Source organism: Schistocerca nitens, chromosome 1, assembly GCF_023898315.1.
Source record: "Schistocerca nitens isolate TAMUIC-IGC-003100 chromosome 1, iqSchNite1.1, whole genome shotgun sequence".
Lineage (NCBI taxonomy): Eukaryota > Metazoa > Arthropoda > Insecta > Orthoptera > Acrididae > Schistocerca > Schistocerca nitens.
Window position 1 is genome coordinate 537,582,099 of NC_064614.1, and position 26,319 is coordinate 537,608,417.

At 41.3% G+C, this 26,319-nt stretch overlaps 2 protein-coding genes across 7 annotated transcripts in view; one reads left to right on the top strand and one right to left on the bottom strand.

Moving 5' to 3' along the window:
* The window catches only part of LOC126253624 (selenoprotein K-like), a 36,516-nt gene extending 12,655 nt beyond the window's left edge, over window positions 1–23,861 (top strand). Inside the window, exons 3-4 of the mRNA XM_049955102.1 lie at window positions 1,404–1,484; window positions 23,368–23,861. Of these exons, the coding sequence (XP_049811059.1) occupies window positions 1,404–1,484; window positions 23,368–23,458 (172 nt within the window). The 3' untranslated portion in view covers window positions 23,459–23,861. The remainder of the gene's footprint in view (window positions 1–1,403; window positions 1,485–23,367) is intronic.
* Window positions 23,862–23,983: 122 nt separating this feature from the next.
* The window catches only part of LOC126253597 (uncharacterized), a 323,092-nt gene continuing 320,756 nt past the window's right edge, over window positions 23,984–26,319 (bottom strand). For all 6 annotated transcript variants that reach the window (XM_049955071.1, XM_049955060.1, XM_049955043.1 and 3 more), the window contains exon 9: window positions 23,984–24,611. In XM_049955071.1, coding sequence (XP_049811028.1) covers window positions 24,505–24,611 — 107 coding nt within the window. In that variant the 3' untranslated portion in view covers window positions 23,984–24,504. The remainder of the gene's footprint in view (window positions 24,612–26,319) is intronic.

The following is a 26,319-nucleotide window of genomic DNA, read 5'->3' on the forward strand; positions in this document are numbered from 1 at the left end:
ATGGGAGATACATGCTGGTTTGAAGATGGTCTGTGACAGAAACCACTTGCCATAAAAATACACCATATGTGAGCTTCTCTTTAATGGCAGGGTGTTTTTATTGAATTGTTGAGATATAACAGGATATCTCTCAATAAAATCAGAAGGAAAATTTTATTTGATTCAGCTCGTACATCCCAACACTAAATTTCTGTGGATATTACAACAATGCCCTCAGAGTTAAGCACCCTATACATAAGCCAACCAGAATGTGTAAAAGCTGTAGATACTAATTTTTCTATGATTTACATATGTGTAAGTCCTTCAAGGCTGTCCTCTTACTGTTAGTCTCCTAAAGATATGGAGGTACCTTGTTGAGATACTGCACCACTGTAATGTATGTTACAGAAAACATTGTAAAACAGTTTCTTTTCATGAAAAGGAGATAAAAAGAGCATAAAAATACAAATGAAGTAAACACTATTTGTTGCTGCCACCTGATTCATAATGATGAACTGTATTAGCTGGTTACTTCCTTACTAGAAAAAAAATGACATTTTTATCTGGAGTTACAGATGGTGGTGTAAATTTTTTGCAGCATTACATGCATGATGACCCATGTGAGTTATGCATTATTATGGAAGGCGAGGTAACTTTCATTGAATGCTGCACTACGCCTGTCACACAGATTCATGACACTATTTTCCAACACCCACCAAAGTCTGTCTAAGCATTGGACAAAACATTCTATTGATCATTCAATTCCTCAACGAGGTAAATCTACTCCTTAGTCGTGGAGCCATTCGAGAACCAACATGTGAACATCCTCATTGTTGAAAGATCTGCAATCACTGCAGACCAGTGCCCTGATTGCCCGGACATTTTCATCTGTAGTCGATGTCGGCTGTCTTCTTTCCCGATCCTCACCAACCGTGTCTGTATGGTCTTAGTCAGATTGTTGGTACCATTTCACTACAGCTGGATGTGACATTACATTTGGTCCACGTACTGCCAGAATTTCAAAGTGAAACTGTGTGTAATTTTGATGGTTTTCTCACAAGAATCATACTGTTTTGCATACTTCAACTTTGGAATATGTTTCCATTTGCAGTGCACTTTCACTCCCGCATTTTCATGCAGCTGTTATCCGTATTACAGTAAGACTGTCTGCAGGAAACACAGAACGTATACTCTTTTCTGACAGTGCACTACTTCTGTTGCACACAATGAGTGTGGGACAAAATATTTTATGAATACACACCCCAAATCCCCTGCCATGTAATGTTTTTACTTTTGTATGTAATGGGTTTTCAAGTATTAGCATTGTTTTTGTAGGAATTTTTAATCTGTTACATCTTATTTAAAATTTACAATTCTGTAGCAGCAGGAAAGAAATTGTTAATTATTATTTTTTGTTATTACAGTTTAAAAACATTAGTCTCACCAGACACAAACAGACGTGGACCACAGTACACAACTGACTACAGGAGACCAGGAGGTCCAAGGTAATTATGGTTACACTCTTGCTTTACTGTTCTTAATTTCCTTTCTCTTATTCCCTCCTTAGAAGTTCTCAGTTGTGTACACTGTAAACATGCATGCATTGTCTTATATATAGGGAAGATTCCAGATGTCATCATTATCTGTCAATATCAGTAGCAGTGGTACTATTGGCTATGTTCATAGTACTTTCTGACAATCTGTTGCTACCTTCAGTCTGTTTGTATCCCACAAATGTGTTTGGAGGGGGGGGGGGATGCTCACATTAATTTTGTTGTGGCATTAGATATATTTTCTTGCAAGGCTCAATCTGGTGAAAGTATCTCCGGTTGCTCTGGTTGACACGCACTTTAGTGGCTTGTCAGAGGCATACCATTTGTGGGATAGGAGTGTGGGTGTGGCAATTAGACCCTAGTGCTGTCAGGAGAAATTTGGTGTTACATATTGAAGGTTTGAGGGAAGGGGGGCCAGAGTGTTAGAACAGAGGAACAAATAAACCAAATCATTGGCAAAACATTGGGGTCTAAATTAATGGGTAGATGAATATAAATAAGATGGGGACGGGAGGAGGGAGACAAGGCAAGGTATAGAGACTAGAGGAGACTACGTACAGGGGATTGAGATATCGAAAAGTGTGTTGTAGGGACAGTTTCTCTCGCCACAGTTCAGAGAATCTGGAGGGGGGATACTGATGATATTTTTCCCTGGGGTCAGTTAAAGTAGTCAAAGCCATTGTAGAGGATGTGATGAGTTGTTCTAATTCATGGTGATATTGGATTGTAAGGGCAGGACGCTCCTTTGCAGCTGGTTAAGAGGATTGGTTGGAGAATAAGTATTTGTGGGTATAGCACAGTAGGCTTGTTTGCGAGTAAAAACTTAAGCAGACTGGACAAGGTTCACTCATTAGATGATGTGCCATCTAAGAGTGGCTAGACTGTGTGAGAGGTAATCTTTCTGAAGGAATGGCAGCTATCAAAGTGGAGGTAATGTTGGGGGTTAGTACGTTTTGCACAAATAGAGGTTATTAAGGAATCATCAAGGAATTAGAGGTAAAGACGGCTTTCTGAGGAGACGAAGGCCAGGCAAAATGGACAGTAGAGAGGGAATTAAGACTGTGGAATGCCTTGGCTCTGGATCCAGGTCATAGATATCACCACCGAACCTGAACCACCAGTGGGGTTAGAATCTAGAATGGTTATGTAGGGTAGTTCTAGGTGACTTATGAACGGGTCAGGATGCCATGCATTTGTCCTTGTTTGTGACTCAGATTTTGTCCTAGAAGGAGAGGTAGTTGTGCATAAGAAATGAGCTGGTGGGTTTGGAACTGGCAACTGTGGAAAGGTAGTGTTTGGAAGACTAGCTATGGCAATGGAGGATGTTACTGTAAAGGGAGGTGACATCAACAGTGGTTAACAGGGAGTGAAATGCCAATGGGATAGAGATGGAGAGGTGATAAAGGAAATGGTTTGTGGCCTTGATTTTGGAAGTTGTGTTTTAGACAATGGATCAGTGTGTTAGCTAGAATTGCAACTCTTTCCATAGGAGCACAGTAACCAGCTACAATGGTGTGTCCGGTATATTTAGGTTTGTGAATTTTAAGAAGCATGTAGAAGTTGGGTGTGCACGGGGTGGTTGAAATGAGGGACAAAATGGATCCAAGGGAGAAATTCTGGGGTGAGCCTAGGGATTTGAGTTTATGCTGGGCTTATGGGATGGGATTACCATGGCAGAGCTTGGGTGTGGAAGAGTTACAGTTGGCAGAGATGTTCTGGATGTAATCACCATGATCTATCACCCCAATTATGGAGTCTTTATCTGCAGGGAGCACTTCATTGACAGGGGACCAGGATGTTGAACTAGGATTTTTGTTGAGGATAGTATATACTTTGCTGAATTAATGTAGATAGATGGAGCAACCCATTAGGAATGGGACTAGGATGTAGTTATAGATCCTTTGATACTGTGATCCTTGTCCCATGTTTCCCCTCCCCCACTTAACTCTTGTAGTTTGATATGTCTGTCCATTATGTCTTATTCTGTTCTCCCCTCCCCTTCCAGTCCACTTGCAACTTTCCCTGTGTGCAGGATGATGAATTGAGTGAGCTGAGAGAGAAAATAAAGATTAAACAGTAATGTCCATATTGGTCTTGAAAGCTAAAACCAATATACTTCAGGAGACAAATTTATGAAAAACAGTTGACATTACACACTTGCTTATGTCATGGCAGTGAACATCAAATGTGATAAGATGTGATGTGGGTCATAAATGTAAGGTGCAAGCCAGTGAATGGCAAGACAGGCTGATTGGAAAGGAAATGGATCAGTCTTTGAGTGATTGGGAAGGAGCCTTAGGTGTGTGTGGGGGTGTGGGTGTGGGTGTGTGTGTGGGGGGGGTGCTAGATGTGTGAGAAAAGTAATGTCTGACAACACTGTGAGTAACCTGGCAACACTGTGTTGTTCTACTTGTGTAGACTGGTGTTGATTCCTTCCAGACAGAGGTCCCAGTTTCAACTCTGTACATTCATGACATGATTTTTGAGTGTCACATTAATGAAGTTTTTTTTGTGAAAATGAAACTGTGGAATGTAGAGCAAAGTTACGTCCAAGTTTTGTTAAACTTGGGGATTCATTGAGTGTAATCAAAAGTTGAAATGGGTTTGTGGGGAACATAACATTATCAAGAGCACAAGTTTCTCAATAGCACAAATCATTTTTGGAAGGCTGTGAATACATTGAAGATGAACTCACTCAGGGAGACCTTCAACTTCAAAAACCAATGAAAGTGTCAAAAATGATATTGTGCATGAAGAATGTTTGTCCAGGGTAAACTGTCAACCAGGTGTTTTACAAAGATGTCTTTGAAAGCCTCTTTAGGACAAGGTTGAGTCAAGTGAGACAAGACATTGCAGATAAGCGGATGCTGCATCATGACAACACCCCATATCACATGGCCACTTTCATCTCAGAAGTTTTGATCTCAGAAGACATTCTTGTTGTTCCACAGCCCCACTGTTCACCTGATCTTAGTCCTTGTGCCTCTTTTATTTTCCTGAAATTGAAGGTCGTAGAGGGATGTCATATTGGAACTCAGGGGAACATTCAAAGGAAAGACCCTGCCAGTTGAAGCCTTTCATCACTGCTACCAAGACAGGGAATGACGTATCCACTGGTGTATAGTTGCTGAAAGAAACTATTTTGAAGGGGAGAATATTGTTCTTTGAAAAAATAAAAACTTTTCTAGATAAGTCTTACTTTTCTCTCACCTTGTGTGTGTAGGGCTAAATGTGTAGCAGTCATTTCATTGTGCCTGTCTACAACTCAGTGTGTCATATTTATGGTGAGTTGTGATCTACCCTTTTCACAACTTGAACTTTCCATTGTTTGAAATTATGTATTTTGATATTCTATTCCTGGATTATCTCACTGCTCATGGAAGTGCATCCTCTCAAATCACTTAATGGTTGCTCCATTATGTTAACTGACATTGTCAAATTGGAAGAAAGTTGATCTGTTATGTTAACATGCATGGATAAAAAATCCTGTGTCAAGATTGCAAACACTCCTTTATTGATTACTAGTTCAGCTCATTGACGAGCTATCTTCAGATCTAAAATGCAGAAAATTGTCTGTAAGAGGTGAACAATCGTATCGTAAATTTTATATTTATACTTCCATTCTGTGGTACGTACCAAAAAAAAAATTACTTCATTCAGTGCTTACCACCCTCCAGGCATTACACATTGTCATAATCTGTTGAGCTGAATCACTCTTTATCATGTACATGCTGAAAAATGTTTATAGACCTTGACAAAATACATAGAACATCTATTTGGTAAGGGTTATAAAACTATATCCTTACCTAAACTTTGTTGTCGTGTTTACATAACTTACGGTGTTAGCTGTATGTGTCTCCAGTGCTCATATTGCCACACTTGTGTTTAAATGCATGGAGATTGACAGCGGTAACTACCGTACAGTCCATGTGTGGATGTAAGTATGGCATATCTTCACAACACTAGCTGCAGGAACAAGGAAGTAGCTATATTACAGCTGTTGGAGAACTGGCCACATATGTAGTGTTAATGCTACGTGTAAACGCTGCCGGATGGTGCCGCTAGCCAATGAGGTTTTGCGAAGTTGTGCCTCTATAATAATATAAAGAATTTTAATGTAATGAACTTTGATAGATTTGTTATACAAAATGTAAGGAACTATGTTCATTGTCTACAATCTGTAGCAACCATACACCAAAAATAAGCTGTTTGTTAAATAATACAAAACTAGGACATAATAAAAAGAAGGAAATTAATATGGTCACAATTGAAAACATTCAAATATTTTAAGATACAGGAAAGTATGTAAAATGCCAGTGCTCAAAAAAATTATAAATTAACAATATTGAATCATAAACCAAGTAGCCCTGTAACCAAAGGTGTAGGTGCCAAATACAATCAGTATTACAAGTGGCTTTAATTACAAACCAGTAAATAGATGGATAAAGCCTAAGTGGTACAATTGAGCCATTAGGTGTTACATTTAAGACTGGCTTGAACTTATTGTACCTTACTTCTAGGTGTTTGTTGTAGATCATATCTTCAAACAGTACCACACACAATCATATAAAAATGAAAGTTAACTAATGTTATATATATAGGGTGCCCCAGCTATCTTGTCCACCCAAAATATCTGTGGAACAATAACAGCTATTGGAAAAAGACTTTCACCGGTATCAATGTAGGGCTGGGGCCCATGAATGTACATATTTGGAAACATTCTAAAACTAAAGCATATGTTTTTTTTAACACAAACTTATGTTTTTTTTAAATGGACCTCCTATATTTTCTCTTCAGCAATCCATAGCAGGACAAAGCACATACACAATGGCGTTGATTGCATCACAATATTCCCATTACAACCCGAGATATTAAGACGTGAAGTTGACGCTTGAAACACCAGACATGCACTGCTAGCACACGTCCTGAGGCTCAGGCGTGAACCCCATGCTGCCCGTAATCGCGATGTGATTGACATGCATAATCACACTTCCATATCAAGAGGTCCGAAACGAATAATACGGTCTGCTGCCATCCTGGATTAACGTCGTACATTCCAGCAGGTATTTATCCCACAGGCTAGGGGTGATGCGGTTCTGTAACATATTTGTGTACCGCAACGTTAGTCACAAAGTTAACTTCGCTTATCGTTAATCCGTTACTAAAAAGGTAATGCCGTTCAACGTTAAAACTTTACTTTACTGTAGATCTAGCGCAAGTGACAGTTAATCATTCACTCGTAATAGTAAAATTCATGTTGATGGTTTTAGTGAAACGAGCAAGTGGACTAAAAGTTTTACCGTTGTTTAGGTAAAAATGTTTTGATTTGGGAAGTTCAGGTAGGACATAGAAGATGAATGTAAACATGTTTAACCAATTAGTTTTATTATCACATAATTATCTAATGTGTTAAATGACAAATTGTTGCAAACAAATGTTTCTTAACATCACTGGGTAAAATGGCCCTTTGTAGAAACTTCCACTGTGATACCAGCACTACATACTAAACATAGCGTTCACATCTCATGCTCAGAGTGATGCCCATTGGCTTGCATACATAGGGTCACTCTGCGGATGAAGGATGCCCTACTTCGTGCTACTGTTTCCTCTTTGATGGCTGTACAAGCATCAATAAGTGTTGCTTCATGTCCTCTGGTGTTGTTGGTTCATGTTGGTAAACAGCATCCTTCACTGCTCCCAAAAGAAAATAATCCAGCGGTGTAAGGTCCGGAGATCGGGCAGACCACCTAACTGGGCCACCTCGTCCAATCCACCTACCAGGGGACTTACGGTTCAGAAGTCGTCGTGCTCGTAAGGCGTTACGTGCAGGGCATCCGTCATGCTGATACCACATGATCATTCTCCGGTTCAGAGGTACGGTGTCCAAGAGAACAGGAAGATTGTGTCGTATAAATCTGGAGTATTGTCTGCCATTTTGGATGCCATTTATAAAGAAAGGTCTGATAATGGTATCTCCAATAATCCCACACCAAACATTAACTTTCCACGGACGTTGATGCTCTACCTGACAGAGCCATTTTGGATTGTCTGCGGACCAATAATGCATATTCCTCATATTGACAATTCCTTTGTTGGAGAATGATGCCTCGTTGGTAAAGAGAGCAACTGCAAAACAAATTTGGATTAGTCAGAAGTTTTTGCTGAGCCCACCGACAAAATGTTACCCTATTGTGGAAGTCATTTCCATGAAGATCCTGGTGTAAATGAACATAGTAAGGATGAAATTTATGACGTTTAAGAATACGCTTTGCACTTGATTTCGACACACCAACTTCACGTTCAATTTGACGTGTGCTGATTTGAGGATTCACAGCTATGGTAGCGAGCACAGCAACTTCAGCACATTCATCTGTGCGTGTTCTAGGATGATGTCGAGGTCTTGGATTTAAGCTTCCCGTTTCACGTAGACGAGATGTGAGACGACCAAACATCCGGCGCAAAGGCGATGGCTTGTCAGGGAATCGTCTTCTGTACAGTCGTTCTGTCTGAACAGCATTTCGTCCACCTACAACAGGGTACAGTACAGGTATGTAGAGTAGGGTAGAAAACAGACATATTAACTTAATAATCATAATGTTCGCTAACAGTACTATCAACAAACAAGCAATCTCATAACGTATTTCCCGTCAACGTACATTCTCCATAGATCAGCAGCATTGCTACCATATCTTCATGTGTGTACATTATACTGTACAGTATAAGTTCCACAACACAACGTTTATTCACAATGTGTACTACCTCCGTGCCGTCACTAGATTACTCTGATGCACGACTACTCTGGCAAGCGGTGTACTGCACGCCAAAGCAACAAGAAATGGGATGCTCGGAGGGTGGTGGAGTACAGGAGTTTGCATGGGTCGCAAATCATAAACAAGGCGAAGTGGTAACTGGCAGTAGTGGGAACTACGTTGGACACTTGACTAGGTAGAGCCAGGCCCTGTGCGACAGGCACAATAGGTCATATAACGCATTAGATAAACCTTATTTTGGGTGTGCAGGATAAATAAGACAACCTGACGGGTGTACACCGATCGGTACTGGTTCATATTGTGTATGTAGATACGTTAAATGTGCAAGAGGGAAACCATTATGTGCTTATGAGAGTTGATGGCAGCAGACCGTATTATTCGTTTCGGACCTCTTGATAAGTATGGAGGTGTGATTACACATGTCAATCAATCGCGATTACGGGCAGCATGGGGTTCACGCCTGAGCCTCAGGACGTGCGCTAGCAGCGCATGTCGGGTGTTTCAAGCGTGAACTTCGCTTATCAATATCTCGGGATGTAATGGGAATATTGCGATGCAATCAATGCCATTGTGTATGTGCTTTGTCCTGCTATGGATTGCTGAAGAAAAAATATAGGCGGTCCATTTAAAAAAAACATAAGTTTGTGTTAAAAAGCACATATGCTTTCGTTTTAGAATGTTTCCAAATATGTACATTCATGGGCCCCAGCCCTACATTGATACCGGTGAAAGTCGTTTTCCAATAGCTGTTATTGTTCCAGAGATATTTTGGGTGGACAAGATAGCTGGGACACTATATAAAAGTGCTGGCAGGTCGATAGACACACAAACGTACACACAAAATTCAAGCTTTCGCAACCAACGGTTGCTTCGTCAGGAAAGAGGGAAGGAGAGGGAAAGAGGAAAGGATGTGGGTATTAAGGTAGAGGGTAAGGAGTCATTCCAATCCCGGGAGCGGAAAGACTTACCTTAGGGGGAAAAAGGACAGGTATACACTTGCGCACACGCTCACACACATATCCATCCGCTCATACACAGACACAAGCAGACATCTGTAAAGGCAAAGAGTTTGGGCAATGTCTGCCTGCGCCTATACATGCGCAGACAGACGTGTGTGTGTGTGTGTGTGTGTGTGTGTGTGTGTGTGTGTGTGTGCGCGCATACCTGCCCCCCCCCCCCACAAGGAAATTCCCCCCTTCATGAAGGATGGATCTAAAATCCTGCCCTGAAATGAGATCCATCCTTCATGAAATCCTCCCCACTCCACCAAGAGTGTCTTTCCGCCGTCCACCTAACCTTCGTAACGTCTTAGTTCATCCCTATGAAAACCCCAAACCACCTTCCCTACCCTATGGCTCCTACCCTTGTAACCGCCCCCCGTGTAAAACCTGTCCAATGCACCCTCCCACCACCACCTACTCCAGTCCTATAACCAGGAAGGTGTACACGATCAAAGGCAGAGCCACGTGTGAAAGCACCCACGTGATTTACCAACTGACCTGCCTACACTGTGACGCTTTCTATGTGGGAATGACCAGCAACAAACTGTCCATTCACATGAATGGACACAGGCAGATAGTGTTTGTTGGTAATGAGGATCACCCTGTGGCTAAACATGCCTTGGTGCACGGCCAGCACATCTTGGCACAGTGTTACACCGTCCGGGTTATCTGGATACTTCCCACTAACACCAACCTGTCAGAACTCCGGAGATGGGAACTTGCCCTTCAGTATATCCTCTCTTCTCGTTATACGCCAGTCCTCAACCTCCGCTAATTTCAAGTTGCCGCCGCTCATACCTCACCTGTCTTTCAACAACATCTTCGCCTCTGTACTTCCGCCTTGACTGACATCTCTGCCCAAACTCTTTGCCTTTACAAATGTCTGCTCGTGTCTGTGTATGTGCGGATGGATGTGTGTGTGTGTGCGTGTGTGTGTGCGTGCGTGCGTGCGTGCGTGCGTGCGTGTGCGCGTGCGTGCGAGTGTATACCTGTCCTTTTTTCCCCATAAGGTAAGTCTTTCTGCTCCCGGGATTGGAATGACTCCTTACCCTCTCGCTTAAAACCCACATCCTTTCATCTTTCTCTCTCCTTCCTGATGAAGCAACCGTTGGTTGCGAAAGCTTGAATTTTGTGTGTATGTTTGTGTGTATATATACCTGCCAGCGCTTTTGTTTGGTAAGCCATATCATCTTTATATATAATATTTCTGTTTATTTTGTAATACATGTCCAAGAAGTCTGTCATATTCGAACTGATACCTAGATGACATAGATGTGTGTAATGCAATGAAGCTTAAAATGTATCACACACACACACACACACACACACACACACACACACACACACACAGTAAGATATGTTTGTTCAGGTTTCATAATAAAGACCACATATAATGCTGGTTACACTTCGCACCTAAACCTGAAATTAAAATTGTGTAACTTCAGCTGTTTGCTTATTTTATATGGAGCACTAAAACAGAGTTCTCACTCAGTGTATATGTATTGTGTGTTTAATACAGGTAAGGCTTCATTGGATTATACATAAACCCACGTCATCTGGATGTTGGTTTGAATGTGACTTCACAAACATGCTGTGTTACAAAATAAATAGAAACAATGCTTAATGTTCATCAGTTAACTTGTTTCTTCACATGCTTCATGTGTGATAGTCTTTAATGATATAATCTATAGCAAATACATAGGTGTAAGAAATTAATCTTATCTTCATGAAGTTTGATCCTTGTAACTATCTTTAATGTAACTTGTTATGGCTTAGTTGTACCAATTAAATTTTATCCATCTGCACTGGTTGAGAAAAAAAAAAATCAAAACACCAAAACATTTATTAATGTAGAGTAATGAAATTGTGGAATACATTTGTCTAGGTAACCTGTTTAAGTGATTAGCATTGCAAGATTACAGATTAAGGTAAACACAAGATAAGCCATTGCAAATGTTGAAAGCTGGTACATTAATAACTGGTGTAACTGCCAAACTGTTGAATGCAAGCATGCAGATGAGCATGCATTGTTGTACAGGTGCCAGATGAGCAGGCCAAGGCAACATGTTAACACTCTGTAGAGCATGTTGTTACAACAGTGGTATGTGGGTGAGCATTATTCTGTCGGAAAACACCGCCTGGAATGCTGTTTGTGAATGGCAGCACAATAGGTCGAATCACCAGATTGACATGATAGTTTGCAGTCGGGATGCATGGGATAGCTATGAGAATGCTTCTGCTGTCACACGAAATCACCCCCCCCCCCCTCCGACACAATAACTCCAGGTGTAGGTCCTGCATTTCTAGCAAGTAGACAGATTGGTTGCAGGCCTTCAATTGGTATACTCCAGACAAACACACGGCCATCACTGGCACTGATGCAGAACCAACTTTCATCAGGAAACACAATAGTCCTCCACCCTGCCCTCCAATGAGTTCTCACTTGACACCTCTGAAGTCGCAAATGGCAATGTTTTGGGTATAGTGGAATGCACGCTATAAGGCATCTAGTTTGGAGCTGTCCATGAATTAACGAATATGTAGCAGCTCATTGTGTCATTGTGGTGCCAACTACTGCTTAAGTTGCTGCTGCCGATGCAGTATGATGTGCCAAGCCGTATGCTTCCCTCTCAGTAGCACCAAGTGTTAATCTAGAGCCTGTTCCTCTTGTGATGGTATGTTTCCATGACCACTGCTGCCAGCAATCGTGTACAGTGGCTACATTCCTCCTAAGTGTTTCTACAATATTGCAAAAAGAACATCCAGCTTCTTTGAACTATTACACGATCTTATTTGAACTCAGAGAGATTTAAATGATGGTGTCTTTGGTGCCGTAGACATTCTTGACTAGCATCAACTCACTGTGTTCAGTCTCGAAAGGTAACCAACACTCGTGACTTACATGTTTTTAAAGCAAACCTGACTGGCATATACTAGTGCCACTCTTATGTGACTGGTGCGAAATTTGAGTAGACGTCATCTTTCAAATGTAGAAACACCCATACAAGCTTTCATTTATATCTCACAACTCATTCTTTGCGTTGCAATTTTTGCCGTCGGTGTATTTACTGGTTTATAATTAAAGCCACTTCTAATACTGGTTGGAATTTGCACTAAGCTTTGAGGTTGCAGTATTGCTCACTTTATTATTTAATATTATGGATTTATAATTTTTTGACCATTGGCACTGTACATACTTTGCTGTATTTTAAAAATGTTGCTCTGGTTTGTCATGACCCCTTAATTTTCTTCTTTTTTAGTATGTCCTGATTTGTATTACTTAATGAGCTGAGCTGCTTAGGTTTGGTATGTGGTTCTACATCTATGTCTATGTCCATACTCTGAACATCGCTGTGAAGTGCATGACAAGGTACTTCCTGTTCTACCAGTTGTTAGGGTTTCTTCCCTGTACCATTCAAGTATGGAGCATGGGAAGAATGATTGTTTGAATGCCTGTGTGTGTTTGTGTGCTGCAATTATTCTAATCTTGTCCTCATGCTCCCTTTGTGATTTATGTATATTCCTGGAGTCATCATTTAAAGTTTGTTCTTGAAACTCTGGTAGTATACTTTCTTGGGATCTTTCATTTATCTTTGTCTGCCAGTTCAGTTTTTTCACCTTCACTGTAACTCTCCCACACGCCAATATACCATGTTAGTCCTATTCGGTAAGGGTCCCAAACACTTGAACAGATTCTAGACTGGATCAAATGATTCCTTACAAATCTCCTTTGTAGACTGACTGCACTTCCCCAGTATTCTGCCAATAAACTGAAGTCTACCACCTACAACAGAACCTATGTGATCATAATATTTCATATTCGTACACTCAGGTACTGTATTTGCATGAGTTGGCAGATTCCATCTGTGACTCATTGACTTTAGTTTGCAGGGTACTACATTTTTTTTTCATTTTGTGAAATGCACAGTTTTATATTTCTGAATGTTCAAAGCAAATTTCCAATCTTCGCACAACGTGGAAATCTTATCAAGCTCTGACTGAACATTTTCACAGCTTTTTCAGACAGCACTTCATTGTAGATAACTGTATCATCTGCGAAAAGTCTGAAGTTGCTCTTAATATAGTCTGCAGGGTCATTAATATGAAGTTACTTTTACATCAAAGACTCTCCATCTAGGATACCATGCTGTGTCCTCTCTACCAGAAAGTTTGTAATCCAGTCACAAATTTCACTTGATAATCACTATGACAATAAGTGTAGATGTGGTACTGAGTCAGATGCTTTGCAGAAATCAAGAAATACTGCATCCACCTGACTGCTTTGATTGGAAAGTTTCAGTATGTGTCATGTGAGAAAAGTGAGAGTTGGGTTTCACATGGTCATGTTTTCGGAATCTGTCGTGGTTGGCAAGTAGTAGTTCATTCTGTTCAAGATACCTCATAATGTTTGAGATCAGCACATGTTCTAAGATTCAACAACAAAGTGATGTCAGATGGCTGTTTTGTGAATCATTTTTACTACCCTTCTTGTAGATGGGTTTTACCTGTGCTTTTTTTCCAACCACTGGCCAGTTTTTTAAGGGAGCAAGCCAATTGGGGAAGGGCGCCATACATGGTGCACAGTGTCAATCATGCACTGAAACCTCTCGAATCCTTAGTTGGTGTGGATTTAGACTCCCACTCATTCTCCAGCTGTTGGGCAAGATCACCCTCCTGGATATGGATACATTTTTCTCCATCCTCTGTACAGTATTGCTTTCTGCACTGTCGACGATAATGGACTTCGTAGCTTATTTGTGCCTGATATCCAGCTCGGTAGCCAGCCCATTGTAGTGGGGCCGCCATGTACCCTGTTGGCTGTAGCCCCTTGACAATCCGGGGATCGCTCTGCTGATGCTGCACTGTTAACTCCCCACGTATGCCAAGGCATAGATGCCAGTCACCCTGGGGCATTGGAACTCCCAGCAATGACAGTCCTGCCAGGTGGCCTTTGCTGTGGCTGGGTGGCAGCCGTGAGGAGGGCTCCTGGTCAGTGAGTGGTCAAACACCAGCAGTTTCTAAGCAGTCAAGGCATAATGTCAATGTTAAGAAATATGACCCCAAATCGTTCCTCTCCCTGGCCACATCATGGGAGGAGTGCCAGGCTAAGGATGGCAGTGAAGATTATTCACACTGGTACCTCGTATGTATGAGAGTTGGTGGGAATCTTTCTTGCCAATGAAACGTCAGTTTTTTGTGGAGCATTTAGAGGACAAGTTTGGGGAGGTGTAGGGCTTGTCCAAACTGCGGTCAGGGTCCGTCTTGATCAAAACAGCATCCTCTGCCCATTCATAGGCACTACTCACCTATGACAACCTGTGGGATGTTTGTTTCCATCACATCCCATAAAAGCTTAAATATAGTCCAGGGTATCATATTTCACAGGGACCTTCTTTTGCAGTCTGATGATGACTGTGCACCAATTTAGAGCAGCGAGGTGTCCATTTCATCCAGCGTGTCCATCGTGGTCTGAGGGATAATCAGGTTTGCCACTGGTGCCTTCATCATAGCCTTAGAGGGTGACACATTGCCCAAGAAGGTCAAGATGATGGTCTACCACTATGAAGTAAAGCCATCCCTCTCCTGATGTGGTGCTTTAAGTACGGAAAGTTCGGCCATATGTCTTCCCGCTGTACTTGCAGCATCGCATGTTGGGATTGTTGATGTGCTTCACATCCCAATACTCCCTGTGCTCTGCCTCCCATCTGTGTTGACTGTGGAAAACACCATTTGCCTTACTCGCCAGACTGCAGGATTCTCCAGAAAGAAAGAAAAATAATGGAATACAAGATCCTGGACTGACTGACCTACACTGTGGTTAAGAGAAAATATGAAAGGCTACATCCTGTGCATATGACGTCAACCTACGCCACCACTATGACAACGGTTCTACCATCTTCCATTCTGCTGCGTACAGTTGGCTCTGAGCCGTCAGACTCCACCTGCCCCTTTGATGGTGGAAGGGACTTCCTTCCCTATTCCTCCTGCACAACCTACTTCAGGAGCAACACCTCCTCCAACCATTGCGGATGTCATTCCCCACTTCTCCGCCAGAGAGGTGTAAGTCTTCTTTGGCTCCTATCGCCAGGAAGGGATCCCTCGGGTCACTCCCTTCCCAGGTTCCTACCAGTGCCAAAGCTGACACCTGCCAGTGGCTGAAATAACCACAGGTAGCTGATCAAAGGGCTTCACAGTTCTCCTCGGTCCCTGAGACTGAATCAGTGAAGCCTTCCCAGCTGGACAAATGTAAGGAGCAGCGAGAGAAACCTAAAAAGAAAAATACCCCCAAGAACCAAGGCACTGCGTGTCACCCACACCACCACTGCCTAAAAGCTCTGTGTCTGAGGATGAGGTGGTGAATCTAGTGCCTGCTGAGGACCTAGATCTTGCTGTTCCCTCAGACACAATGGATGTCAATCACACAGGTACTCAACTGGTTGCAGCAGGTGACCTTGGGGCGTGGACTGCCTCATTAAGTGTTTCGTGCCTTCTCAGTCTCACGATCACGTAATCCTCCAGTGGAACTGTTAAGCTTTACACCTGCTTTCTGCATTGCCCTCCAGGAAACCTGGTTCCCGGCAATGTGGATCCATGCCCTCCAGGGCTATGAGGGATATTACAGGAACCATAGTGACTATAATAGTGTCAGATGGAGTTTTCATCTATGTATGTAGTGAACCTGTGCCTCTTCAAACCCCTCTTGGAGCTGTGGCTGTCAGGATAAGGATGACGCAGGAAATAACTGTCTGCAATGTATATCTTCCTCCAGATGGTGCAGTACCCCTGAGAGTATTGGCTGCACCGATTGATCAACTCCCTAAACCTTTCCTACTTTTGGCTTAAACCTTTCCTACTTTTGGGAGATTTTAAAGCGCATAACCCCTTATGTGGTGGCACCATGCTTACTGGCCGAGGTAGGGAGGTCAAAAATTTGTCACAACTCGACCTCTGCCTCTTAAATACAGGTGCCACCACACATTTCGGTGTGGCACATGGCACATATTTGGCCATTGATCTCTTGGTTTGCAGTCCTGGCTTTCTCCCATCTATCCACTGGAGAGTACATGACACCTGTGTAATAGTGACCACTTCCCCGTCTTCCTGTCACTCCCCTAGCATCATGCCCACAGATGCCAATGCAAATGGGCTTTAAACAAGGCAGACTGGGAAGCCTTCACCTCTGCTGTCACTGCTGAATCTCCCCCATGTGGGGCCATCAATGTTGAGATTGAGCAAGTCACAATGATGATTCTTCTTCTTCTTCTTCTTCAGTAGCTCTACAGCCCTTGGTGAGCCTTGGCTTCTTCAACAATCTTCCTCCACACTGCTCGGTTATTTGCTGCTCTTTTCCACCCCCGGACTCCCATATTGCTGATATCCATTATTACCTCATCGATCCATCTTCTTCTAGGTCTCCCTTTTCGCCTAACTGAATGGATCATACCTTTCATCATTTTCTTTGGAATTCTATCCTCTGCCATTCTCTCCAAGTGTCCTAGCCATCGTATTTGCTGTGATTTCACAAATTTTACTATGTCCCTGCCTTGTATTATGATGATTCCTCCGGCGGAAAGTGCGATCTCTCGTTCTTTAGGGTGCCCCCGGTGAAAAATAGCCCCTTGGTGGTCGCCATAAGTCGCTGAGGCAATTAAAGGATGTTGGCAAGCTCTACAGTGACATAAGTGGCACCCTTCCCTAGAGCCTTTAAGCGGCTCTGTGCCCACGTTCGCCAGCTTATAAAATGACAGAAACAGGAGTGTTGGGAGAGGTATGTGTTGACCATTGGGTGCCATACGTCACCTTCCCAAGTCTGGATGAAGATCAGATATCTTTTTGGGTACAAGACCCCAACAGGTGTCCCTGGCATTAACATCAATGGCGCGGGCGTGTTATGTACCAACGCAAACGTGATTGCCGAGCACCTTGCTGAACACTATGCCCAAGCCTCTGCGTCTGAGAACTACCCCCCGGCCTTTCGCACCCTCAAACGGCAGATGGAAAGTAAAGTCCTCTTGTTCACTACACACTACAGTGAACCCTATAACACCAGATTTAAAGAGTGGGAGCTCCTCAGTGCCCTTGCAGATTGCCCCGACACAGCTCCTGGGCGGGATAGGATCCTGATGATTAAACATATTTCATCTGACTAAAAGCAACATCTCCTTGTCATCTTCAACCGGATGTGGCGCGATGGCATCTTTCCATCGCAATGACGGGAGAGCACCATCATTATGGTGCTCAAACTCGGTCAAAACCCGCTTGATGTGGATAGCTACTGGTCCATCAGCCTCATCAACTTTCTTTGTAAGCTGCTGGAATGTATGGTGTGTCGGTGGTTGGATTGGGTCCTGGAGTCACTTGGCCTACTGCCTCCATGTCAGGGTGGCTTCAGCCAGGATCGCTCTGTCACTGATAATCTTGTGTCCCTCAAGTCTGCCATCTGAAGAGCCTTTTCCATATGCCAATAACTGGTTGCCATCTTTTTTGACTTGTGTAAAGCATATGACATGACCTAGTGACATTGTATCCTTGCCATGTTGTATGAGTGGGGTCTCTGGAGCCCGCTCCAGATTTTTATCCAAAATTTCCTGTTGCTTCGTACTTTCTGTGTCCAAGTCAGTGCCTCCCATTGTTCCCCCTGTATTCAGGAGAATGGCATTCCGCAGGGCTCCGTATTGAGTGGCTATTAAAGGTCTAGCAGTAGCTGTAGGGCTGTTGGTCTCACCTTCTCTGTATGTGGATGACTCCTGCATTTTGTACTGCTCCTCCAGTATTGGTGTTGCTGAGCAGTACCGACAGGAAGCCATTCACAAGGCACAGTCATCAGCTCTAGCCCACAGCTTCAGGTTTTCAGCCATGAAGTCGTATGTCATGCATTTCTGTCAGCGTCGCACCACTCATCCAGAACCAGAAATTTACGTTAATGACGATCCACTCACTATAGTGGAGACATATCGAGTTTTAGGACTGGTTATCAATGCCTGTTTGACTTGACTACCTCACCTTAGTCAGCTTAAGCAGAAGTGCTGGCAGCATCTCAATGCCCTCTGCTGCCTGAGCAACACCAGCTGGGATACAGATCTCTCAACACTGCTGCAGCTCTACAGAGCCCTTGTTCAATCTTGCCTTGACTGTGGGAGTCTGGTTTACGGTTCAGCGGCACCCTCAGTGTTGCATTTACTTGACCCAGTGCATCACTGTGGTGTTCGCCTAGCGACGGGAGCTTTTAGAATGAATCCGGTGACCACTGTCCTGGTGGAGGCCGGAGTCCCTCCATAGAAGGTTTACACTGACGGCTCGATGGCTGGTGGTCACATAGGCTTTGTGTGCACAACTACTCGCCAGTTACGTTGCACACGTTCGTAGTTCTCCTGCGCATCTGAATTACTGTCTCCTTTTCCCAACCACGGCGGTTCATCTCCCACATCGGCTGCCGAGGTCAGGGCTTATGATTGTGGTTTGCATCCGGTCCCTTCTGTCTGAACTGGAGTCCTTTCCATTACCACCTCTCCTCGAGGTCCATTCACGTACACCTCCATGGTGTACACTTAGGCCACAGACTCTTCTGGACCTTTTGCATGGCCCTGAGGTCTCCGTTAACGCTGCAGCTCTCCACTATTACTTCCTCTTGATTCTAGACATGTACTGGGGCCATGAAGTGGTTTACAGCGACAGTTTGATGGCTGATGGTCATGTAGGCTTCGCATATGTTCGTGGAGGACATATTGAACAGCACTCCTTGCCAGATTGCTGCTGTGTTTTCACTGCAGAGCTGGCGGCCATATCTCGTGCTCTTGAGCACATTTGTTCATGCCCTGTGTACTGACTCCTTGACCAGCTTACAATCTATTGACCAATGCTACCCTCGCCATCCTTTGGTAGCATCCATTCAGGACTCCATCCATGCCCTGGAGCAACCCTGTCGTACAGTGGTGTTTGTGTGGACCCCAGGACATGTTGGAATCCAAAGCAATGAATTTGCCGACATGCTGACCAAACAGGCTACGCGGAAACAGCTTCTGGAGATGCGCATCTCTGAAACTGACCTGCGTTCCGTCTTACGCTGCAGGGTTTTTCAGCTTTGGGAGATGGAATGGCATAACAGTATGCACATCAAATTGCGTGTCATTAAGGAGACTAAGAATGTGTGGAAGTCTGTCATGCAGTCCTCTCGCAGGGAATCAGTTGTCCTCTGCTGGCTCCACATTGGCCGTACGTGGCTAATGCATGGTTACCTCCTCCATCGTGAAGAGCCATCTCGGTGTCGCTGTGGCTCACAAATCACGGCCATCCACCTCTTGCTGGGCTGCCCACTTTTAGCCGCTCTGCAGCGGACTTTTAACTTTGCCACCTCCCTACCTTTGGTGTTAAGCGACAATGCTTCAACAGCAAATTGAGTTTTACGTTTTATTCGTGAGGGTGGGTTTTATTACTTGATCTAAGTGTTAGCACTTGTCCTTCGTCCCTCTGTGTCCTCAACCCTAGTGCTTTTAGGGTAAAGGTTGTAATGTGTTGCAGAGTGGCTGGCTTCTCCTTCTTATTCCCATGGTTGGCCAACCATGGTAATTTGCTCTCTTATTTTGATTTCTTCTACACGTTTCTTGCATCTCTCTGTGATTTTCTTGTCCGATTTTGTCCATTGTAGTGTTTGTTGCCCTTCTGTCATTCTTGTGGTTTTCTCCTTTCTTCCAGCTGTGTTTTGTATGCCTCGATAATTTTACTCCCACCCGTGTGGAATTATTCTAATTGGAACGAGGGACCGAGGACCTAGCAGTTCGGTCCATCCCCCTCTTTTAAATAAACCAACCAACTCAACTGCAAATTCAGTGTAGGATACAATAGGAATTCCATTGGGCCGTGGAGCTTTATTCAGTTTTAATGATTTGAGCTGTTTCTCAACATCACTTATGCTAATAATAATTTGTCACCTTTGCAGTTGTACGGAGGTTAAATTGAGGCAGTTCTCTTGGCTTTTCCTTTCTAATGGAACGTTTGAAACAGAGTTATGCATTTCAGCTTTTGCTTTGCTACACTCCATTTCAGTTCCTGTCTTATTCACTAGGGACTGGACACTAGTTTTGGTGCCACTAACAGCCTTTATATACAACCAGAATTTCTTTGGATTTTCTGAAATGTCATTTGACAGTATTTTGCTACAGTAGTCAATTAAGGCTTCGTGCATTGTTCTCTTGACAGCCAAATGTTACACCTATTATGCAGTAGTCTCTGTTTCTATAGAAGTTTCTTTACAGTGACAGTATACCATGGTGGAGGATCCCTCCCATTATAAACTTCTCTGGTGGATAGATATGTACTATCTATCCAGTGCATGATCAACTATTCTTTTAAACTTGAGCCATAATTAATCTGGATGCTCCTGTCCGATGCTGAAAGTTTAAAGTTCCTCATTGAGCCATGACACTACTGATTTAAAATAAAAATTAGTTTAATGGAAGTATATATCCGTTTGCTGGTTGCTGGTTTTAGTTATCCTTTATCCTTTGTGCTTTGACAATCATTGTTGCCACAACTGCGTCAGGACCACTGATACCTATTTTGATGTGGACATTCACAAAGAGGTTGGGTCTATTTGTTGCCATTAGATCCAATACATTTCCATCATGAGTGTGGTTCTGCACTGTCTTTTCTAGGTAGTGGTCAGAGAAGGCATTTAGTAATGTTTCGCAGGATGTCTTATCATGCCCACCACAGGTTGTTGCTACAGATTGTAGAAACTGAACATAGTTCCTTACATTTTATATAACATGAACCTAATATAATGTTAGCTACATTAGAATTCTTTATATTATTATAGAGGCACAACTTAGTAAAACTTTGTTGGCTCTAGTAGCATCATCTGGCAGTTGGCTTTTACATGTAGCATTAGCACTACATATGCGGCCAGTTCTCCACAAACTGTAGTAAAACTACTTCCTTGTTCCTGTAACTAGCATTGTAAGGAATACACCATATTTTCATCCACACATGGACGTATGATAATTACCAGTATCAATCTCAAGATTGTAATGCATATGCTGATACAGACTGAATTAATAAATTTTTGTTGGTATGTAAGACTTAAGGGAAGTTTAAATATAACATGTAAGATACTATTATTCACCTCTTTTATGCAATTTTCTGTATTTTAGACTTGAAGATGGCTCAACAGTGAGCTGAAACTAGCAATCAGTAAAGGAGTTTGATCGTGGCACTGGATTTTGTATTCACACATTTTAATGCACCATTACATTCTCCTGTCATTAGTGCTCAAAAATGTGTTGGAAAGACACACAGCTTTGACTGAGGTTTAAAATGAAGCCTGCCGATGGTTTCTTAATTACAGAAATATAAAGAAATGATGTTGAGCTAATTCCAAAACAGGCTTGTTATCATTAAAGAAGATCCTATTCATCTCTGCTTGTGGTTGTCTTTTAAAAAGATTTTACCAGTAGTCCTTACTTCCTCCATTTTAGATTTATTAGCGCAATAGGGAGAAATCGAGGCACACGACATCCATTACATGTTTTTTTGTGGAATTGTTGAAGCCGTGATTCATCGCCATTATGATCTTGAACTTAGATTTAAACCTATTTACCATCTGCTGACAGAATTAAAATCAAACCTTCTGTTTTTGGAGTAGACAGTGTGGTGTACACTAACTGCAAATCTTCTTGATGTGGTAAGCTGTTATTCGGACAAACTTCAATGTTCAAGTCAGTTTCTGTGCTATGAATTTCTTGAACTAATTAAAAACAATGTCTGTGTAAATGAAAGAATCCGCAAATCACAGTCCAATCACTTTCACTTCCAAATCTATTCAGAAGAAGAAAGTGTACAGAAACGTTCATTTGTGTACTCCTGACAGAGTACTAGAGGGCAGCAGAACAGTGAAGGCCTGGCCTCTGCTTCTAATAATCACACATCGCTTTAACTTGCAAAAGTGATTTGGAAGCGGCTATTGTTTATCATGCTTAGAAGTCTGAACTTTCAAAACTTTAAGAATAACTATCTGATGTAAAGATGAAAGAATAAATTTCGCTGTCAAAAAATTACAATGTTAAGTTTGCAATGTAGGATTTCATTTTCCTATTGCAGAAATGAATGTGACAAATGTATGGTGGAACCTGCATATGATGTGTTGTTGTATTGCGTGACTATAAAATATAGGAAGTACATACAAAAATTTTCTGTTTAATGACGTTCATACACTTGAAGTGGAAGGTGCAATGGAAATAGCTTGTGAATATTTTGTTAGGTTGATTTGAATCTCTATTTGAAGGGGGTGGGTTAAAAACACACACACACACACACACACAGAGAGAATATATATTTATATAGACATCTACTGACTGTAGCAAGATAATCTTTCTTTCACTTTACATGTAGGTTAAGAAAAATTGACCACTTTTCCCTTATGGGTTCCAAATGGGCAGAGGTGAAGAAGACTGATTAGTGAAGATGCAGCCGAGAGGGATTTTGGGACCAAACAATGTATTGAAGAAAGCTTATTTTCCACCTGAGCAGTTCAGATAAGTTTGTATCCAAATAGCAAGGGTCGAGAAGCAGCCATTGACGTCACATGTTCAATCAGTCAGGATGCTTGACTTATGAGTGGATAGTCTTCCCCTTGGCTTTACTTTGGCAGTGATTGGCCATATATGTGGACAGATGGTCAGTCAACATGCTCACACAAAAATCACTGCAGTAGTTGAGTAGTTACAGTGGAGTTGGTATAAGACTTGGCTGCTGCACAGGTGGCCTTGTATGTATGCTTACATTTATGACATAATTGTGATAACTTCCTTTTTTTGCTGTTTGTGTTTTATAATGTTGAGAACATACTTATTCTTCCTAGTATGAAAGTGTTGACTGATTTTTATTATATTCTTTCTTTTTTCCTATTTGTGAATGGTTACATCACTATTTTTTGTTACAGCACCAGATTGGTTCTGTGTAAGATATGTTTACATTTTGGGCAAAAACATTAATCTAGTTTAACTGCCAACAACAGCTAGCTGAACCCTACATACAGTTTAAAACTGGTTTTATTGCTTACATTTTCAGTCCACCACCAGCACCTAGACGCCGTCTTGGAGGATTTGGCAGTGGAGGTACAGCGGATCTTAGGTCACTGCCTTGTGGTACAGGAGGATGAGGTTAAACTTAGCCTCCTAACGGCATAGCCGTAGGAGGCAAGAGTATCACAGCATAGTATCTTATCATAAGATGCACAAGCTGTGATAATCCTGTGTGGATTCTAGCAGAAACACAGCAATGGCCATTCCTTTTCTGTTCTATTTTACTAAATTTGGTATAAATCAAAACTTGTTTAAGCCATTGTTTGTGCTAACTGCTTATGAAGTCGCACTAGTAAAACCAGTACACCTGGAGTGGTGCTGACTGATGTGGGATCTACACAGTATACGTACTCCCTAGTTTAGAAATATATATTTATGAAGATCTTGAAATTGAAGTATTATTGTTAGATGTGTTAAAATTTCAGTGTAATGATAAATTTTAATGTAATTTGAATGTACAAATAAAATACTCCAGTGCAAGTTTGACTTTCATTAAAAGCTACATAATCATTATTTCCTGGCAGCTAACAAGTCTTTCGTTTCAATGATACTTGGAATAAGCACAAAGCATATTACATAAAAATGACAAACACATATTAACAATAAAAAGGATGTAATGTTTATTCTGCATTGTATGATAGTAATTAATCTGTGGTAATCTTCTAAGTAAATTAGTTTTTGGCATACAGTGAATACAATAAAAATACATCTTTATATTAATACTGGAGTTCCAAAATTCTGTTGAAGCTGCATTGTATGAAACCTTAAAAAATTTCATCATTTATAGTGGTAAAAAATGTTATTCTCTTAGTGACACAAAAATATAAATAGTGGATGCACATAGGAGGTTTGGTATGTGTGGTCGTCAGTTACAGAAAATTTAAATAATTAGAGATGCAAAATCTTCTGCAGATGAAATCCATCATCTAATTTTCCTCATTCATTACTAATATGCAAGTGCTTGAAGATATTAATGCTTTTACTTTAAAATTATATTCACATAATGGTTAACATTTACACTGTGCACAAGGAACATATTATTTTCAAACGAAGGTAACTCAGATGCTCATCGATGTGATCTGGTGATTACATGATGATAGATGTTCCCTCCATTTCTCTTGAACTATTTTGTTGTAGATTTCAAAAACAGTGGAAGCACAACAACTGGATTACTTTTTGTTGGATTGTCAGCATATATGCTCCATGTTCTTCCAACGCAATCAAATATACCTGTGAAAAGGAATAATACATTACAACTTATACTGAAATTTCAAAAATACATTGCTTACAGAAACACACAACAGTGTATCCCACAAGAACAGGTTTTATAAGATTAATTTTATAAAAGAAATAAAGGTGTGAGCTGCTACATAGAACAGACTGGCATGCTTTCAAAAGACTAAATTTAACAGAATAATGAAATAGTTTATTCACATAGTTGGGCTTCTTGCTTTGGTTTGCAAAGTGAGGAAAGAGAGATGGGCCACACTGAATATTTTATTTGAGTTTATACAAAAGTCTGTACATTTAACATTTTTAAATCACTGCTCTTACCTGTTGGCATGTGTGTTTTATTTCAGCAGATGCAGACCACGTTTATTTAGGGTGGTGGTAAGTTTTGTTGTTCAACTTTATACATTTACAGATTTGTTTATGTGGTCTCTAGACAAGTCAAATGTAACAATCCTCCTTTGAAAAAATGCTTTCCATTAAACTTCTATCATTGAGATGAAAAGATTTATCTGATTCATTCATTTTGATTTGACAAACAGTAAAAATTGACAAGCCTAACAGTCCTTGATCTATATGGAATCGAGTGAAGTCTGCTCTGTCAAAATGTCATCTTGTGTGATACATATGTGATACTTCCTTTCATTAAAATTATTTTTCTCACTAATACTTTTGTACGACAATGTTGGCATCAGAAACACAGATTTTCTTTTCCTGCCTTAACATAGGCAACAACTTTGTTGCTATGTTTGTCTTAGAGAATATTTTGATCAGACTTCCCGTTACTCTATTAGACAGTGAGATTTGTGATGATCAAATTCATCTTTTTTTACAATTTTAGTGTTTGGTTAAGCAAGGAATTCATTCTGGCCGCCAAAGTTTGTGCATGTTTTCTGTGTGTGCATTTATAGCAAAAAAATCAAGATCATTTCCAGAAGCAACACCACACAAATCTTCCTCTGGTTGGAAGTAGTGCAGGGACGCTTTTGTAGATTTTTTGGTGTTTATGAGCTGTGTTAAAAATTTCAGAATCCTTCATGTGTACAATATATGGTAGTGTAGTAATGAAACTACCTAAAAATTTAGCATACATTTTGGGTGAACAGCTTTTTTCATAGTTTATGTGGAGAAAGTATCAAGTGTCACACAAATTTGAAATAAGCATACTGTTTAAAAGTATAAGAGCTGTGTACTGTCTTGCAAAGACAGGAAATTGATTCTAGTATGTGTGACAGATGTAATTGCAAAATAAGCTTTGAAAGCTAGGATGGTCCCCTAAAAACTATATTATGCTTCACTTTGTTGTGCAGCATACATAAAATGTTTGTTGCATTGACTTCAGTATATCAAAAACTGCCTTTACCTAAGTATGCATTTTAAATTGAGGAAGAAAGAAACCTGTAACCATCACACAAATTAAGATAATTTTCAGTTGTTTTTCTTTAAAGATAGTAAAGGAAGAAAGCAACTACATGAGATGTAGGACAAGAGTTTAACAAAAAAAACTGCAGTATAATGCCTGTAAAATACAGAAGCAGACTCAGAGATTACAGAAATTTCGAGGTTTGTTTGGGATATCCTCATGAATATCTTTTAGGTTTAAAATTTCTGAGTTCTCAGCATTGATTATGAATGAGTGAACATGCTATATTGTGGCACTGAATTAATACAAATTACTATAAAATAAGGTTTCAATCTTATAAATCAG